This window comes from Lactuca serriola, chromosome 4, assembly GCF_051521515.1.
Source record: "Lactuca serriola cultivar US96UC23 chromosome 4, Lser_US96UC23_V15, whole genome shotgun sequence".
Lineage (NCBI taxonomy): Eukaryota > Viridiplantae > Streptophyta > Magnoliopsida > Asterales > Asteraceae > Lactuca > Lactuca serriola.
This window is the reverse complement of record NC_136411.1, coordinates 62,921,157-62,941,461: the sequence shown is the minus strand read 5'-3', so window position 1 is coordinate 62,941,461 and position 20,305 is coordinate 62,921,157. Positions and strand designations below refer to the sequence as shown.

At 37.7% G+C, this 20,305-nt stretch overlaps 1 protein-coding gene across 1 annotated transcript; it reads right to left on the bottom strand.

Annotated features, from left to right (window-relative positions):
- Nucleotides 1-8,402: 8,402 nt before the first annotated feature.
- Nucleotides 8,403-14,574, bottom strand: LOC145101715 (eukaryotic translation initiation factor 4G-like). Its single transcript, XM_079038990.1, has 9 exons — nucleotides 14,429-14,574; nucleotides 14,067-14,279; nucleotides 13,819-13,961; nucleotides 13,503-13,658; nucleotides 13,273-13,346; nucleotides 13,117-13,173; nucleotides 9,334-13,010; nucleotides 9,057-9,248; nucleotides 8,403-8,969 (listed from the first exon to the last, which is right to left on the bottom strand). The coding sequence occupies exons 2-9, from the start codon at nucleotides 14,237-14,239 to the stop codon at nucleotides 8,639-8,641; spliced, it is 4,803 nt and encodes a 1,600-aa protein (XP_078895116.1). The 5' UTR covers nucleotides 14,240-14,279; nucleotides 14,429-14,574; the 3' UTR covers nucleotides 8,403-8,638.
- Between the last annotated feature and the right edge of the window lie 5,731 nt (nucleotides 14,575-20,305).

Sequence of the window (20,305 nt, the reverse complement as noted above, 5' to 3'; positions counted from 1 at the left end):
TTCCCCATACTTTTATTTTGAGAGAGCTTTGGAGTCAGTGTTTCTTTTATGAAGTGATCGACCGAGCTTCATATGTCAGTGTTTTCTTTCACGAAGTAATTAAGGGAACTTCGTAGACTGCCTAATAAAGTGTGTCGGTAATAGACCACTGCTAGGTATGTCTGGTGTTATATTGATGGATAGGGTGCGTCTGGAGGTGAAATACCTCATGTATTCAGACCATAGCCTAGGCATTAATCAGCGTTTCCAATGCTGGATAGGGTGAGTCTGGGGGTTCAGACCACAGCCTAGGCATTAGTCAGTGTTTCCATTGCCGGATAAGGTGCGTCGGGGGTTATATACCTCACGATATTCAGACCACAGCCTAGGCATTGATAACTACCCCTGACTTAAAATGTCTTGTGGTTCTTTCTTTTACGAACGAAGGTTCGTGGTGAAACTTATTCCATTCCCCTCATTCGATGTCTTTATTGATCCTCGTTTGCTGCTAGGGAATTTCCGAAGCAGCTTCGTCAGTTGTTGCTCATATCGATTTCCTTAGGCTAAGACCTCGTAAGATCATTGTATAAGGTCAGCATGTGGGGATCGACGGGATGGGATAGATTGTTTTAGAAATATGATTTATATGTGTTAATAATATTAGTGGTTTCGTAGGATCGAGATATATATTATTATCACGTGGTTTGAACTAAGAGTTTTCGTACTCTGTGTTCCTTAGGTGATTGAGTTCACCAGGGATATTGGAACTAGGTGTTCATTAGGTGTTTTGAACTAGGTATTCATTAGGTATTATTGAACGGAGTGTGTTCAATGGGTGTTCTTAAACTAGATGTTTATTAATTATTTTGAACTGCGTATTCACCAGAGGTAATCTAAGAACCATGGCAGCACTAGACTTTGTGCCAATTCCTTAGGGCAATTCTTAGGAATAAATGGGAGAAGTGTAATTGGTTCTTAGGGTAAATCTTTATGAAATAGAGGAAGATAATGGGGGTGGGTAATTGGATTGATTGTTTGATAATTAAATATAACAATTATATTATTGTGGGTTGAAAACCCTATATGCTCACCAGGCTCCCAAGCCTGACCCACTCAGTTTTCTTTGCATTACAGGTAATGGCACAAGAGTATAAGTTGGTGGACTTAACGAGAGATTTTGGATTATAGGCCAGTAGTTATCTATAACTGTTTTAAGGTCTATTTTGTTTTGTTTATGCTTTTGGTCTGTATTGAACATGACATCCCGAGATTTTGTTATAAAATGAAAATACATTTCTTTAAAGAAATGCTTTGATAATTTTTATCATATTCTGTTTTGGGAACAAATTCCGCAACTGTTTTCTTTAAAAGATTACTCTGATTTTAAAAAACAAAGCATAAACAAATCGGTCTTTTCTGGCCGTGAAATTGGGGATGTCAAAACCTCCACCCGTGATCGTCAATGTGGCCGGTGCTGGAGCCTGCACCGGTCCTGCAGCAAGCTGTGGAGAGTTGACCCTCAAATGTCCAACCTGATGACAATGATATCAAATCCTCAAATCCCGACCCGGGGCTGCCTGCCGACAATCCCTCGCATAGTGCCCCTCCTTTCCGCACTTGCGACATGCACCACCGGACCTACAAACCCCGGTGTGACCCTTCCCACACTTCCCACAAGTGTGGCTGCTCTGATCTCCCAATCTAGAATCAATGGTCTTGGATCGTTTCGGCGCCGGATGCGACTGCACCGGAGTCTGCCTCTGCTCTCGCAATTGCATAGCGCTCATCAAAATACTCAACCATGGCGGTCTTGGTCGACCCAAACAGTTCCCGCAACTCAGCCTGAAACAACGTAGCAACCTCATCATGCAGGATCTCACGAATCCTCGCATCCAACTCGCACGTGCTCATCTGACCAATAACCTCGGGTGGTACTGACCCGCCCGAAACTCCCTCTCCTGCTCCCGATCCTGACCCAGATCCACTCCCAGCATGCCTCGGAATCTCCATACTGAAAAACACCACAATATCTCAGATACTTCCCACAAACCCGGGAACCAACTCCCAATCCAACCCTAGAGGTCATGGTTTCCCTGATACGCGTATGGGTCCCATGCTTTCAGTAGTACGGGCTCGTACAACCTTCCACACCTACCCGTATTTGTATTAAGTACTTCCACAACACTCTAGAGAAAAACACACAAAACAAGCGCTCAACCCTCACTACTAGAGGAACACTGGAAATCTCCCACAAGGAAACCATAGGCCAACAGGCATCATAAATCAGGCAACATTATCATGAAATACTGAAGATCCCTAGCCTAGCACTAGCATGCTGTTCTATTAAAGCTCAAAACAACTATCATGTATGGTATTTTGGGGTTACTTACTGGCTCCGGCTGATCGTACCTCCGCGTCCTCCTTTATCCATTTTGAAAACCATTTTTAATTCACTTTTGAAAACCCTCCTCGATTTGAGACTGGAGTCACACGAGTGTTCCTCCAATTCACTCAAACCAAGGCTCTGATACCAACTTGTAACGACCGAAAAATTCCAACCAGTTTAAACTTTTCAAAAACAACCCGATTTCATTAAATTATTACAAAAAGGTTTTCAATACAATTAATTTAGAGTATTCCCAGAATCACATCACAAAACATAAACATGAGGAGCGGTACGATCACGCCTTTGCCTTGCCACGGTCTCCTGAAGAACCTGAAAACATTAAACCACAACTGTAAGCCCGAAAGCTTAGTGAGATATCCCCAAAATACCAACCACATATACCATACACGCATAACATGCCATATCATATCCGATCACAGAAAAACCATGCACTTCGGGTCTACTGTGTGACTGGTCCGCCGCACTGGCCAACAGTCCATCTGGTCCACCCTCCGAGTCTAGCCATATACATCGAGTCTGCAGTGTGACCAACTATTCCATCTACCCATGTTCTACCCAACATTTTTGTAGATATAAATACAAGCATAATTTAAATCATTTAACACCCGTATAAAAACATCAATTCCAAGCCCATCTCAAATAGACAAATAATATATAACACATAGCACGTATTTCATAGCTAATACTTTATATTTATGTGTTAGAAGAAAGTAGCTATACACTCACTTGATCAGAAGATGATCGGACAGCACTACGGCTTGTAAAAGTAGTATTCTTCGGTAGATTTGGAAGATCTTCACAAAAACTGGGCTCCTAGCGGGCAAAGCTTCGGCTCGGGAATTTCACTTCTCGGGATCTTCGGGGCCTCGGGACTTGCTTCGGAGCTCGGGAATGATACCGGGGCTTCGGGATAATTCTTGCACGAAAAACGATGCAAAAACGCGAGAGAAAGAAGAGAAATGAGCAAATGAATCGGCTGCACTCAACTCCCTTTTATAGGGTCTGGATTCATGATTTACGTTGGGCATAATCTTACATTACGCTGGGCGTAATGTGGATCAGCTCGCTGACTCCCCCCTTGGATAATATCGAAAATTTATATTTAAATTTAATATCGAAAATATTTAATAAACTTCAAAAATTCATATCTTCCTCATACGAACTCCGTTTTCGACGTTCTTTATATCCCCGCGTAGGTGAGACTACCCTATACAACTTTTGTTTAGACTCCGTCGGCTAATTTTGATTTTATTTTTATTATTTATTTTTAGTAGGCCGGGACAAGAAAACTCCGTTATAAATTCATAACTTCTTCATCCGACGTCCGTTTTCGCCTATCTTTTTATCGTTTCACTACAATTAATGAGATCTTCGATTCTCGTTTAGATTGTTTTAGCTAAAAACTGCTCGGTCTCAAATCGAGTATTCGGGCTGCATACTGCTAAGTCGAAACTTAGAAAAATCATAACTTCCTCATACGAAGTCAGATTTGGACGTTCTTTTTATGCACGCTCACGGTTTAACGTATTATACGACTTTCATTCAGATTGCTATGGCTAAATATCATTCTAACGTAAATTCACTTTTTACGTCGCGCTGTGTCGTGCCGGTTTTGTCGCGAAACTTCGACAGGTGATAACTTCTTCATTATAACTCGGATTTCGGCGTTCTTTATATGTACGGAATCCTTGTAACATATACTACAACTTAGTTAAGATTATCCATTCTAAATATTCTTTTATCAAAAAGTCATTTTTGACGCTTATCGTCTCTAAATTGACTAGCCCTGATCTACGGGCGTTATAGGTAAGGAGGCTGGGGAGAGGGTATAATGTCCTTTATATAGGGCTCATCCTCTGAAATTAGGGTTATCTCCACTCAGCACCAACTCGCCGAGTTGGCCACTTAACACGCCACCAAAGTCGCGACCCTACTCGCCGAGTCCATTCGTGGACTCGCCGAGTTGCCCTTTCCCAATTACACTTTTAGCCCTTCAACTTTACTCTTGATATTCTGGGATGTTACACTTTATTTAATATGACTTTGTTGTACATTGGGGATATGAATATGGAAAGCTTAAAAGGAAGTCCCAAACTTGCAATAAGGGTTCTTGCATGTGGACGAGTAGCAAGTAATGAATACTTTAGAATGATAAGGGAACAAAGCCATATGTTAGTCCAAATCTCTATTATTTGTGTAGTTGTACATTAAGGAAGAGGGAGTTTGGTGGTTGAGAAACCAATATAACATTATCTTATAGATCGAGCCAAGCATGGGGGCGTTGGAGGGCAACAAAGTGGACAGATGTACATGATACAATTCTTTATTATATATTCTATATATTTTTATTTAAAAATAAAAATTTGTAATAACAATAAGGGCTATTTTTTTAGCTCGTCCTGAGTCTTTGAAGATATTTAATTCTTCAGGACCGGCCATAAGCCAAGCTTCCCTAGTAGATTTCTAACAAGGGGATTCTAGTAAATAAGAAAAAAGAAACCACCAAAGTTGTGATACTTATAAAGGTATTGAGCAATTTAGTCCATGAAATTTTATAAGAGAGTGCTAGAGGTATTGAACAATTTAATCCATGAAATTTTATAAGAGAGTGCCAAAGGAAAAAATATGTATTAAGCTATTTAGTCATGAAACTTTATTAAAAATTTAGTTTTATTTTTATCCGTTTCATAAAACATATTAAAGCATACAATTACCACACATATATTCCATCAAAACAAAACAAAATATGTTGACCAAATCGTGATCCTAAAATTAATCCACAAGTTATCGTGAATTGATTGGTCAAAAAGTTATAGACAAAACAATTTCGAATAGTTTTATTTTTTTGTTCATACTATCTTCTATCTAGTGACAAATGTCATTAAATTTAATTTAAATTTGATTGAGATGTTAAATTTGTATATTTGTCATCATCTTAAATAGATAGAAAGAAACCGTTAATTGTTGCTAAAAGATCATCTGTTGTCGTTGTTGGGGTGGGACCGCCTTGCAACTGGGTTGGACTTGGTCCAATCCAAGATCGGTTGCATTGGAAGAACGGGGTTTCTCTTTGTTGTTGGTTGTTTGGCCATCGTTTGAGTTGGTTACTCGCAAGGTTATAGGCCAAGGAAGCCGAGGCTTTGGCTACCAACACTTTTGTTGTTTGATATAAATTGATGTAGGTTTCTCGTCTTTGCGCTTTTCCAATCTACCGATATTTATACTTTATAATAAAATAACATTAAGTTGAAACAAAACCAACTAAAAATCAGTTTAAACATCTACAGTTTAAATATAAATATATCTTTTAGAATCTAATTCATTTAAATTTGATGCTCAGAATTATGCACTGTAAAAATATAATATAGTTTTACGGTAAAATTGTTATTTTTGATGAGAATTACCCACTGTGATTATTTTAATAGTTATGTTTATTTTAATAAATATTATAATTAATAATTAATTTATAATACAGTAAAGACATAATAATTAGTCTATCAGGGTTTTGAACTATTAAGTATTAACCCAATATTGAATGTAGAAAAGTACAAATTGGTTGTTAGAACATGGTGCGTATTTTCACGGAATAATCACCACATGAGCAACTTGTTGAATTATGTACATTTTTCAGTTTATTAATTGCATTTTTTTGATGTTCAGTTTTTAGGTCCACTTGGACGTTCATAACGTAGTTTGTTTGTTTTTTATTTTAATTTATTGCAATACAATGTTTATTATGACCGTAATTATAAACTAACTTTTTAGAAACTATATAAGATGGTTTATTGATAAATTCATATCTTTTTCACAAGTTTTTTATGAGAATCTTTTTTAAAAGTTCATTTAAAGAGACTTTTTCAAGGAAAAAGGTCTCAAAATTTTAAGAAGCTATTGGAGAGATTTTTTAAAACAATTTTTTTTCTTCACAAAGCTTGTTAATTAACAAGATTTATGGCTAAAAGTAATATCATTTTTTATTGCATATTTTTATATGATTGACCATAAAGAAACTATATGAATTTTTTTTTCTATAACGAGTGTTTGTAAACTTTTTGGGTTTGAGATTTGGTAAAAGGTTTTGTGAAAAAACTTTTTTATTGTGGACATTCTTGGTTGCTCATTGTTTGTTAATATAATTATATTCTATGTCATTTTATATTTGTTATCATCATTACTAACTTCTTTTTTTTATTAAATATTATTACTTTTCCAGTTTGTTTATCAACTATCCGGTAGACTATAATACAACAATTAGTTTTTCAACTAGTTTACATCATTAATATTAAATAAACTATCTAGATTTCAAATATATATAAACTTATCTAAATTTGAGATAATAATAATATATTAGGGATTTTAATGTTATCAATATATTTTAGTGTAGTTAGTATTACTATCGAGATATAAGTTTAATTTATTTTTTTAGATTGAAGGTGTGAGGTATACACTTTGATTAATAAATGTGGACTCAGAAATATAAGGGTTCATATGGAGTGTCCATGGGAACATGATTCCAAGGGGCAACACCATTGGCGAGGTGGGGGAGAGCCTCCTGGTGAGGTTAAAGGGCAGCGCCCCGAAACAAAAATAAATCTTATAGATAAAATAGATTTAGCTTATATTTTATGACCTATACATCCATTAAAAATAGTCGTTTTTCCCTATTAATTAAATGTAGTCTTCTTCATATATAAAAAAAACTGCTTCTTCTTTTCTCTGCATTATGTCTCTCAAAACACAACAAAGCAAGGTATATTATGTGTAGTTAGTATTACTATAATGTCCATAGGGACATGGTTCCAAGGGGCAACACCCTTGGTGAGGTCTAGGGTCCAAAGGGCGGGGGGAGAGCCTCCTAGCGAGGTTAAACAAAAATAAATCTTATAAATAAAATAGATTTTGCCCACATTTTATGACATAATATTCACATCCATTAAAAGAAGTCGTTTTTCCCTATTAACTGTAGTCTTCTTCAAATTTGAAATAAGTTTGTATTCAAAGTCGATTTGTTCTTGGAATATCCCAAATCGATTTCGTGGTACCTAACTAGTAGGGTCGAAATTACAGATTTTAGGAGGTATTTTTTAAACATGATTATTGAATTATCTAAGTTAGAAACCCAAAATCTAACATAATAAAGAATATTCAACCTATAAATACAAAATATAAGATATTAATTTGACACAAACTAAAAAGCAAACATAACCGATACACAAATATAACTTATCTTTTTCAAATTTACCAAGAATATTTACAATTTACAAACAAGTCACGGAAATAGATATGAGGTTATGTTGATGTTTAAAAAGTTTTAATTTGTAACAGAATACTTGCCATAATTATACATTCGTTATTATACATTCGTTCTAATAGAATATGGTCTGAAGCTTTTGAGATTCAAACTTCAAATTGACTTCATTTTAAAATGTTGGAATCCTAAATTAATCACAACCAGGTCACTTTGACAATGGTATTTGAACTTCGGATTTTGTAGATGAATTACATGATTTAGAACTTTTGTCATGAAATATATAAACTATTCTTGGGTTTAATTTTTTTTTTTTCTAATTTGTAACCTATTATTCTTGTTTTTCAAGAAAATTTCTAATTTATCAATCATGCTTGCATGAATTTTTCTTTTAAAAAAATATCTAGTTGTTGACATTTGACCCATAGCTTACACTATTATACAAAAACATACGACGAGTCATTATATATAAACAACTATTGGATTGTATTTAATTATCAGCACAGCGATTTTCCACAGTTTAATTGGTGCAGGCAGAAAGATGAAAGCTATATTTGCCCCACATAATAATTTAAAAAGACAAATAGAGTAGACTTTAGATTATATAACGTAAAGAAGTCATTGCCAGGTCATCTAGGAATATATTTTCTACAATCATCAATCTAATATCAGAAAATACTTTTAAAAAGATCCAACAATCAAAAACCAACAAATATATTGCACACAAAATACATATTCAAATATAAAAAGTATATAACCAACCATAAGTCATGTAAAATCTAGATGCTCATTTGAACCTTTTAAGGATCATGGTTAATATTTTTCAAGTCGAGAACAATAACAACGAAGGACCAAAAACCCTCCTACAAATAGATATAGATATATAGATATATATACCAATCCCCCTATCAAACCCATAAAAGATTTAAAGATTTGAATTTCTTCTTCTTTTTTTTTTTTTTCTAACAAAGATAAAACGAGCATCCTTACTTATGATCATCGATCTAAATAAACTTATCTAACCTCGTTGCTTTTTTAATTCCAGGAAACCGAAATTTCTCTAGCTTTGGATCAGAAGCCTCACGCAAATCATTCAAAAAGGAATCACCTTTCTCCGATTTAACAATCTCTAGAATCACTCCAACAACTTCAGCTGCAAGACCAATTTCCACCAATCGCCCCTGCTCCTCTCCACCTTCATATATCAAACGCCATACTTCTTTATACGGTATCACATTTTCCAATATTACCCTTGCAAACATTCGGCCAAGAAACTCTCCTGCTTTTGGAGCATCATTCACCGCATCCTCTAATGTCATCAGAACAGACTCAAATCTGAAAAAACATATTCGTACAAAAAGTAAAAACACAGAGTTAAACGTGTAAGTATGTGTTAATTAAAAAAAAAGATATATTATTTACCCTTTAACGAGGGCCTCTTCACTTATAATTTCTTGAGATTTTGTAAGATTGATTAGAAGCTTAGCAAGTGATTCCCGATCCATGTCTTTTCTTTCAAACGAATCCGTCACCCAAATCGATATCATCGATGGATAGAAACCAGGGGCGTTTAGGTCTTTTACACACAAAGCAACTTCCTTCTCATCTCTCGCACTAACATTAAAAAAAAAAACATTGTTAAATAAAAATACATTGCTAAGAAGACAAAAAAAAAACATCGATTATACAATTATAATACCTGTAAAACTCTTTAATCGCCTCTACAGACATGTCATGTAACCGATCTTCAGACAAAACCTTATCCGAAGACCCACTTTGCGGGGGGGTAGGCACTCGCCCACGTGGCGGAGGTGAAGATGGCGGGACCCGATGTTGTTCCGGTTCGTAAGCAGGTCGCGGGGAGTATCTTGGACCGCCCAAATCATCTCGTGGCCCATAACCCGGTCTTTCGGGTCCAGACCCGTACCCATTTGGATTCGGGCCACCAATTACTCTCATAGATGGTTGTCCTCTAACCGACATCCCTCTAGCAAGCCCGCCTTGTGGGCCAAGGGTAATATTGTCATCTCCAACGGGCCTTAACGGGACCGACAAAGTCCTGTTTTCAAACGAATGCCTTTCTTCAAATCGCGAATCTTGATTACCATACCCGCGTGTCTGTTGTGGTGACCCACGGTAACCCATTTGAGGATTTGGTAAAAGATTCGACCCTTTTGGCCCAAAGTCCATGGGCTGACCCTGACCACGTCTAAGAGATGGGTTCGGGTTGGGCCCACGGGCAAGTCGATTACTTTGGGCCTGGCGCTCTTGGGCTGCATCGCGGTGTACTTCCTCGATCTTTTTCGGGCCTTCGACTTTTCGTCTTTGTTGCCATCTGTTCTTTCGGAGGTCGATTACGTCTTTTAACATGAAGCGTACACGCGATGAAAGTTTCATGTTATTCGACAGCTTTAACATCATGTCGAAGTAGACATCCATATGCTCTTTGGCTTTTGCGTGATCAATCATTTCCCCTATTGTGCTCATCAGTTTGCATAATGACTCGATGTTCTCCTCATCTTCACCGAATAATTTCTTTATGCATTCGTGCATGATTCTTTCTGTCAACATTTTCTTTTTGTATAATTCACCAATAAGTCTGATATTACCCAACATACGTCTTCTCGCCTGAACTCTTTTCTCCTCCCTTTGTTCTTCCGTTTGTTTAACTTCACCTTCATCATCGGTTCTATTAGCTTCTGCTTGTTCTCTCTCACCTCTTTCAAATTCCTCTTGACATTTGTTCAATAGTAATCTTTTAAAAGTAATCTTCTCATTGTCTTCACTAAAATCAGGCAATTCCACAGACAACCGGGAACAAAAATTGGCATACATTTCAACAAAAGTTGGTTCCATCAACGCCTTATCAAATATCTGAGAAATCACACCAGACAAAGTACCCGCATTGTCTATGTTCACTTGTTTCACTTGTTCAAAGAGTTTCTCAAAGTTCTGAGGTGTCAACTTATTTAGAATACCTTTCAACTGCCTTTGTTTTGCTTGTTCCTCATCTGTAATCTTTCCAATTTCATACTTCCTTTCAGCTTTATGCATCACAGGCATTGGAGTAGGGGAAGGAATTAACCCTTTCTGATAGCCACCCGCACGTTGCCACCTGTCGGAATCAGAGTTATTACGGTAGCCCTGCGGGCCCGGGGATTGAATCGGGCCGGAGAGAATGCCACCACCGGTGGTGTAACCAGGTTGCTGTGGGCGTGGGGTCCGCAACACACCATGGTTCCCACGAAAACCGGATACGTTATATCCCGGGTCGATCCCGACCCGCATGTCGCGCCCTGGACCCATGGGCCCGGGACCGGACCCGGACCCTTTATTCCACTTGTCATCTTCACCTACATTACTTGACCGACGGTCCAGCCGTGGGCCACCCCCTGGTCGTGGGCTTGGATGTGGGCTTGGGCCCATACTTGAGCCCATCAAGACTTCAGCTATGTCGGTTGTTACCTCGAAACCTTCCGGAAGATCGGTACACTGCTCGGAGAATTTCAGGAGGAAGTCTCTGGAATACTTTTTAGTCATTCCTTCATTGTCAACCTCACTGTTATGTTTTACCTGTTCCAGTTTAGGGGTAGAAATGTCTGCAGCATCTTCCCAATCATCTGGCTCAAATTTAACATCTTTTTTAGTCAAATCAACAGGTTCTTGCTTTGTTATAATGTCAGAAGAAGATTCAACCATCTCAGAAGCTGAAGTTTCTTTCTTTTCTTCTGGACGTTTATAAGCATTGTAAAGATCAGAAGTTGAACCTCGTGCATCAGCATTTTTCAAGATTTCTTTTATTTTTTTCTTCCCTTTAGGTGTACTACTACTACTACCCTTAACCTTACCTGTTTCAACAACAGCTTTATCAACCAAACCCTCTACTTCTAAAGTCAAAGCTGGTGTCTCTAGGACAGCATGTGGGCCCTCCTCTAAATTTAGCAATGAAGTTTCAGCAGTAAGGACATTAACCTCTGAAGTGGGAATTGATACCGATGATTTAACATCTATATTGTTTAAAGATTCTTTCTCTTGTGCTTCAGGAGTCACCATGGAAACAGTCTCCACAGTGCTAAGTTCAATTTGGTCAACAGAATCCTTGCTTTCTTCTTTTGACCCGACAATTTCACCTACCGGCCCTTCAACTTTAAGAGACTTGTCAGAATCAGCCCCTGAACCAATAACTTCAGTAGATATAAGACCTTTTTCATCACCATCAACTTTCTTACTAACATCTACCACATCCTTGTTGGTTTCCAAGGATAAAGTCGGTTCTTGAACACTATCATCACCATGAAGGGCTTCTTGTACCTTTTTGCCAGTAGGATGCTTAGGTGACATGGCATCCTCAGTGGCAACAGAAGAAGCAGACGGCTTGCTAGCGGCAGGCTCCGGTAAAGAGATTCCGGCGACCACCTCAGATTCTTTATGAGGAAGAGTGGACTGACTTTCTCCACCTGGCTTTTGAATTTTAGGAATCTCAGTTTTGTCAATGGGTAGTGAGTCACCAGCCTTTTCCCCATGTGCACTTGCACTCACTGCAGGTTTAACTGTCACCTGTTTAGAAGGCTGCTGATTGTAAAACCTTGGTGGCTGAGAAGCAGGAGTGATCTGTGCACTAGTTAAAGGGTTACTAGAGCCAGGTGGAGGGTAAAACATAGGACTGGTATTGTAAGAATTTGGATAATAATTCATTGGGTGTGGGTGTGGGTGTGGGTGTGGAGTGGGGAATGATGGTGGGCCATGAGGGTGTGACCTTGGACCAGAGGGTGCACCATTTGGATACACATCGGTTCTTTTATCGAGTCTGAGCTCCTCATGGGTGTCCGGGTGAGTGATCTTCACAGTTCTTCGGGTCCCACCAAAATTTCCCATCTGCTGTTGTTGGTATTGTGGCCCTAACTGTGGTCCTATACCCATTCCCATGTTTCCAATCTGATGACCCATCTGAGAGGTGAAGTTCAGACCTTGATTTTGATGAATGATCCCCTGAGATGACATTGGATGATGCTGAATGCCAGGGACAAATGGGGGGTTGCCAACTGGTAAATGCATGGGGAGTGGAACAGGCATTGATGTGTTCACCATGGGTTGTGATTGCAATGGTGGATTTGGTCCACCAAATTGGAGATAATTTTGGGATTGGTGAAAAGGTATCTGCATTGGAACACTAGGGATAGAAGGCATAGGAGGACCAGAAGGCTTGATTGTAGTAGTAGTAGTAGTAGAAGAAGAAGAAGAAAGCACATCCCTTTTTTCTTTAGGGGTAGGATGGGGTTCACTCACATTAGACTGGTCAACACTCCCACCATCTTTCCTTGGTTTTGGAACAGGTGGATTTTGATTTGAAGTAGCTTTTAAGGATTCAAGACGAGCCTGCAAGAAAATATCCACATAATATGCTTTACATTGGTATTCATTATCAAGATTTAACATATTTTTATGTTAGAAATATACGAAACAATGAACAAGAAACACACACCTGGACCCGTTTTTGCTCATCCAGATTTGGCGGGGCAGAGTTGGTTCGGGCAGGTACCTAAAAAAAAACCATAACATAATGATTTTAGAAAGGTCATGATTGATGATACTACACAATTCAGAATTCAGAATCTATTAGAAAGGTCATAATTAATACCTGCATTCCGTTCATGACACCAGGACTGAGGGATCCAAATTGAAGAGGAAATCCTTTAGAAGCATCTGCTGAGCCTAAATATAGAGAAGAATATATCAACAGACACCTTGTAAATAATGCAACTCAGACTTAGTTTATACTAAAGACCTCCATTAGTCAAACTCATGAAAAGTAAAGTGCAAAATGTATCACAATTCATATTTCAAACAATACAATCTTTATAGTCGAACCTTTAACAGGAGTTGCAGGACCTGTTGCACCAGTAGAGCTAGAACCAGAAGGAACAGCATTACTTTGTGGGGCCTTTGGCAGACCTGGGGTGCTTTTCTGGACTGATGCATCAGTTGGCTTTACAGTAGGACCTGTTGATGAAGCATCAGGGGTTCCTACAATGATCAAAATAAACAATGTTAATTTAGTCATGGTTTGGTTGAAGGAAAACAATAAAGCCCACAAATTTAAGCTTACTAGGATAAAAAGTAGATTAAAAAACAAGAAAATTATCCAAATTGAATGTTGTTGCGAGGTATTGAGTTGCAAACATACCACTTAATGGCGGTTGAATATGTGCGCCATTCTGCACAGCTCTGCCAACAGCGGGAGAATTTGAAGTACTCAAATTCACATTCGGATTCTGACCGAGTACCCTATTCTGTGCTCCTTGTGCATTACTAACCACCTTCTTAAAGCTATATGAAAGAATCCCAGATATGAAAGCATTAAGAAAAATAAAAAACAAGCCCTAAATTCACATAAACGTATTGAAAGAGTAACAAGACCCGATTAAGTTTTACCTTTTACCGGAATTTAACGAAGAGGAAGGAGGGGCGGTGGTACTGCCGCCGCCGCCCTTCCCGGCACCACCACCACCTGAAAAGTTCCTTTGCGTAGCAGGATTACCAGATCGACCGGATCGTCTGTACTGTTGCGACTCGTTGTTGTTACCCTTTGATTGATTGACGGACATATATCCAATTCCTCACGAAAGACACAATCTTTTTCTTTCCCTAATAATCAAAAATACCCAATAATAAAATTAGTCGGATCTCTCCGATCAAATCACGTGAAATCCAAATTACAGTAATTTAATCGTGACCCAATCCAACATTACAGAAATCAAACGTGGAAAGCGTGTGTTTTTTGTTTAACCACTTACCAGAAGTAACAGAGATAGAAAGATAAACGGACAATTAGGGTTTAGTGATTGGTACACCGACAAGGAGAAACCGAAACCATGACACCGGAGAAGAAAAGAGAGAGGGGGGAAAGAGGAAGAGGGAGAGTGATGATGATATTGGTAAGGTAAACTAACAGAACCTGGTCAGATTGTGAAAAGATAGGTTTTGTAGGAGATCGAAAAAATCCGCCCGAATGGGTCGGTGGCGCATCGTAGAACCCTTCGTATTATGTGTTGTGTGGAGACTGGAGACCTCAATCTTACACTACTCCTCTACCGCTACGGGTGTAATTGTAAAATGCAAATTCACATTTTCTCCTACAAATTCTTCTAATTGTCCTTTCTCAAAATTAACAAAAATACAAACACTTTCAATGTATCTTAACTTTTAAGAAGCCTTTTCATTTTGATAATGTTATTTAAATGGAATTTATTATGTGGAAATTGAGTAAACTAACCTTTTTTGTGTGTCTTTTTAAAAACTATAACCTATTTTTTTTCTTCAAAATAACCACATCCTTCAGAATAAGTTGTTATGGAACGTATTTCGGACTCGTTTTCGGGTGGGTTGACCCATTCCGTTGCTTCTGCCCATTACGGAGTTTTCGTACATGTTTCGGATCAGAACCTTGAATTTCAAAATCTAGAATATATTTTGAAAACATTTGGACCATCAACTTCATCCCGGATCTTGCTCCAACTTTCCGATGTGATTCCGATCTCCAACAAGCAACTCCGACATGGAAGACGACCACTAGGACTCGGTTAATTTACGGGTACGTTCTTCACTCCAAAAACCTAGTTTGCTTGTTTGTATAATACAATTATTCACTAAGAACCACTGCTCCGGAATGTGTATAACACCCCCAGAATGAACTGAAAACGTTCTGGAATTTTTAATCAAATATGTCATTGCAGTATGACCAACCCAAAAGTAGTTTAGATGTTTAGGTATTGTTAGTTTACATAGAAATGTAGTGTTCCAGAACATAATATTTCCATTATGGAACGCTCCGAAACACGAAAAATTGATATGGAACACAACGAATTGGTTTGGAACACGAGAAATTGGTCTAAAACTGGTTCGGAATATTGGTTAGTTTTCGTTCCGGAGTTGGGTTATAACAACTTTTTTATTTGTGCAGCACAACAGGGCTTTTGATGCATCCATTACACTATCTTGTAAACCCAAAATCAACGGGAAATTCTTATGGCATTGAAAGACAGACCGACAGGCAAGACTATGTTTCGAAATTCATGTTTTGATAGGTGGTTAGACATTCATAATGTAGATGAGGATCATTTGCTTCTATATTATGTCTTTTGCCACGAACTTATCATAGACCTCCGAAGCGAATCATAGAAAATGGTTTTTAAGAATGGAGGTTACGAGCAATCTTTTGGGAAGAAAAAATTTTGTCTTGTCATCGGCTTCTGTTTTGGAGATTATTTTCATGTGTCTAGTTACGACGCCACCTTCTGTTCCCGTGTGTTTCCTATGGTCACGAGGAATGTCACCGTCAAATTAGACGATGTGAAGATTGTGTTTGAGCATTCACTTAATGACCTGTCGTACGAGGATGCGGTCCGTGTATGTCTCTTATATCTGTTATAGAAGGGGTTCAATGGGCGGTTGATAAAACAGTATGTTTTAGAGGAGTATTTGGCTTTGGTGTCCAACTTTGATGAATTCAAAATTAAGGTTAATTAAATATCATTAGTAATGTTTTTTATAAATTTAATTGAGAAATTTTTATGTCGCATATATCCATGGGGGATGGTAATTTAAGATTAATTGTACTCACAGTTAATTACTGTATTAACCCTAAGAGGGATAAAAATGATATATGTGGGCCCTTCGATGATTTAGTGATGACAACCCTAATCACTTGGCCAAGCCTGGATTGATTTGATTAGTTCAATTAGTCGGTCGTCATAAATCAGAAATTGGGAAACAACACATGAACAGAGAAAATGATTACAATCCATGTCTTAGTTCATATGATACCTAGAATGGAGGAATATATGATCCCTTATCTAATGGACGCGTCATTGACTAGGTCAGAGTTTGACAACAACTTCTGAGAGCTACGATTGCTAGTCGGGTTTTGAAGTCGCATTTGCAGTTATAGTTATTAGACTTATCCGAGTGGGAGACTGTTAGATTAGGTGTCTAAGCCCATAACCATAATTGGTATGTACTTCACCCGAGAGTAGCATGATCTATTTCGGGTTGCCTTCACCAGAACAATTTTGACAGGATGGATATTTGAGAAAGAGGTTATATGTGATTTATTAATATATTATAAGTATATAATATATTAATTGAGAAATCATATTATTTAATTAATATTGTTCAATAATTAATTTAGTGATCAAAAGAGATTAATTAAATTAAGGGGACTGATTAAGCAAATCAGTAATACATATAGTTTGGGCCAATGATCTATGATTGATTAGTGATGGACTAAGTTTACGTGAGAGTCCATGAAGTGTTAGTCCATAAGGCTTATCATATGGATTATTGAATTAAAGGCCTAATGAATGAATTAGAGTTTACAAGTTGAAATCCTAGGAATTCCACACTATAAAAGTAACCCTTTAGCTCCAAATTCACCACCCAAAGGTTCTAAGAGAACCATAGCCGATTTTGGTGGTTCTAGCCTCTCTTTCAAAGTCCTCCACTTGTTCATGGTGTTTGTGACTTGTTTGAGGCATCACACTTGTGACATCCCCAAAATCTCGGTCAGAAAAGACCGATTTTCATTTATGCTTTTAAAATAATTTCAGAGTAAATCCTTTTGATTTGAAAGAGTTGCGGAATTTGTTCCTAAAAACAAAACATGATAAAACAATGTTTACCAAAGCATTTCATAAAAGAAATGTATTTTCATTATATAATCAAAACTCGGGGTGTCATGTTCCGATACAGACCAATAAGCATAAACGATAACATTACAAGTCATTCAACAAATATATACATATATAGACTTGTAAACAAAACAACTTGATGGTTCATCCATCTTATGCCCTCGCGCCACTTCCTGTAATACAAATAAAACTGAGTGGGTCAGGCTTGGGAGCCTGGTGAGCATATAGGGTTTTCAACCCACAATAAATAATTATATTTAATTCCACCAACCAACAATAACCCAATTACCCATTCCCGTTATTCTCACTTTATGTCCCTAAAATAACTAACACAAGGGACCTAGTCTAAGAATATTTCATCGGGGCGACAACACATGCTTCGGGGGTTCCTTAGCAATATAAGTCAAATAAGGCAACCATGAGGGGGATGGAGTACAGCGAATGAACACCCGAGTTCATTAACACCTACAGGTGGCGAACCTGCTAATGTTCCACAAGACTGTCTAGAAAAGTCCGTGGTCGTCATCTAAACTCCGCTAGATGACTGAATCAAAACAACAACGAGGCATCTCATCTGTTTATTACACACCAACTATCTACCAATGTTCTACCCAACATATTAGTAGATAAAAATATACATTTTATACATAGTTTAAAAACCTGTATAGCATGCTTTAATCAATACATATTCCACATAACAGATGAGGCACACACACATAACACGTATTTCATAGAAAACAAATCAGATCCATGAGATAGAAGAGAGTGAATATACATTGACACATATAACACAAAATATACACATAACGTGTATTTCGTATAAAATACTTTATAATTATGCGTTAGAAGAAAGTAACCACACACTCACGCATATAAACAACAATATACTTAATACACTCAAACCATACTTGTATTATTATCGTGTTTATGAAAGGTAGTATACACTCACTTGATCAGAAGATGATCGGACAGCACTACGGCTTGCAGAAGTAGTAATCCTCAGCAGATTTGGAAGATCTTCACAAAAATCGAACTTCTCTCGGGCAGAGCTTCGACTCGGGAATCGCACTTCTCGGGATCTTGGGACTTGCTTCGGGGCTCGAGAATATTACTGGGGCTTCGGGGTACTTATGGCACGCAAATCGAGGTAAAACGGGAGAGAGAAGAGAGAAAAATAGCAAATGAGCCGGCTGCCCTCGTATCCTATTTATAGGAGGCTGGAGCCTCGGAGTACGCGGGGCGTACTGGTCCGAAATCGTCATTGCTTATGTATCCGAAGTGCTCGAGTGCAAGTGTCGACATTCCTCGGTGTACGCGGGGCGTACTTCGGATGAGTCCGATGACTCCTCTTCGGATAATGCCGGATTTTCCAATTAAATTTAAATACAAATTATTTAATAAACTTCGGAAATTCATATCTTCTTCATACGAACTCCATTTTCGACATTCTTTATATCCACGCGAAGGTGAGACTACGCTCTACAACTTTAGTTTAGACTCCGTCGGCTAATTTTAACTTTATTTTTATTATTTATTTTTAATAGGCCGGGACAGAAAAACTTCGTTATAAATTCATAACTTCTTCGTTTGACGTCCGTTCTCGCCTTACTTTTCATCGTTTCGATACCAACAACGAGATCTTCGATTCTCTTTTAGATCGATTCGACTAAAAACCGCTCGATCTCAAACCGAGTATTTCAGGCTGCACATCGCTACGTCGAAACTTCAATCAATCATAACTTCCTCATACGAAGTCAGATTTGGGCGTTCTTTATATATTCGGAAACCTCGTTTCAACTACTACAACATTATCCAAAGATATCAAGTTTATTTTACACTTAAATTTTAAGGCTTATTTTTTTATTCTTAATTAATCAAACCACATAATTAAGCAATTAAGCACAAAACACATAATACTCAAATAATACACTTCTATTATTTCAAAATGGGTTACAAAGGTTAACCTAGACTATTACATCAACGAAAATGCCTAGCCTGGAAACGCAGACGTTACAACACTTGAGATGATAAGCTCTTGAAAGGCCAACAACTACAAACTACAAATAAGAGTTATTCTTCTAACTAGTTTTTATGATTCATGTACCAAATTTGTATGCTCGATAGGCTTCATGCTTTGGATAATATAAATGTACATGTATAATTAGAGAAAACTTAGATCCAAGACGTTAAGGTTTTATGTGCACCATAGGAGTGTTATCATACATAAAAACCAACACTAAGTCCATAGCTACCATAGTTTTTAGAGTACATCTGGTGAACACGTAGTTCAAAAACACCTACAGGTTGCGAGCCTGCTAGCATTCCACTGGACTGTCTATAATAGTATGTGGTTGTCATCTATACTCTGCTAGATGATTGGATCAACTTTAAAGTCAAGGATTCTCATCATCTTTCACCTCTCATCATCTATATCATATTTTATCTCTCTTCATCCATATCATCTTTCATCTACTCATCTTTACCCAACATATTTATAGGTATAAAAATACATATACAGTTTAAATCAAGTAAAACATGTATAAATCGTTCATCTAGCATAGATATTAGGAACACTGATAATAAGCACATATTGCATGTATTAATATTAAATACTTCATATCTGTGTGTAAGATGAAAGTAACTATGCACTCACTTGTTAAAGTGACTACTCAAAATTTGGGCAGCGCTTCGCTTCTAGCAAATGCCTTTTCCTTTGACGAAACCTTGTATCATTATCACTAAACCTTAGTCTAATATTCATTGCGACTAATTATTAGTCTAGATTCATTATTAACTCAATATCTACTTCAAGATCTATCAAGTAAGGAACAACCAAGTAGGATCATATCGGAGGTAGGGTCTGTTTGGTATACGAAGTATACTATTTGGAAATCCCACTTTAAACATCTCACTAAATCCAGCCTGGACATCATCCCCATAAGTAGATCAATCAGTATAATGACTTGGAATCATTGATAATTGGAT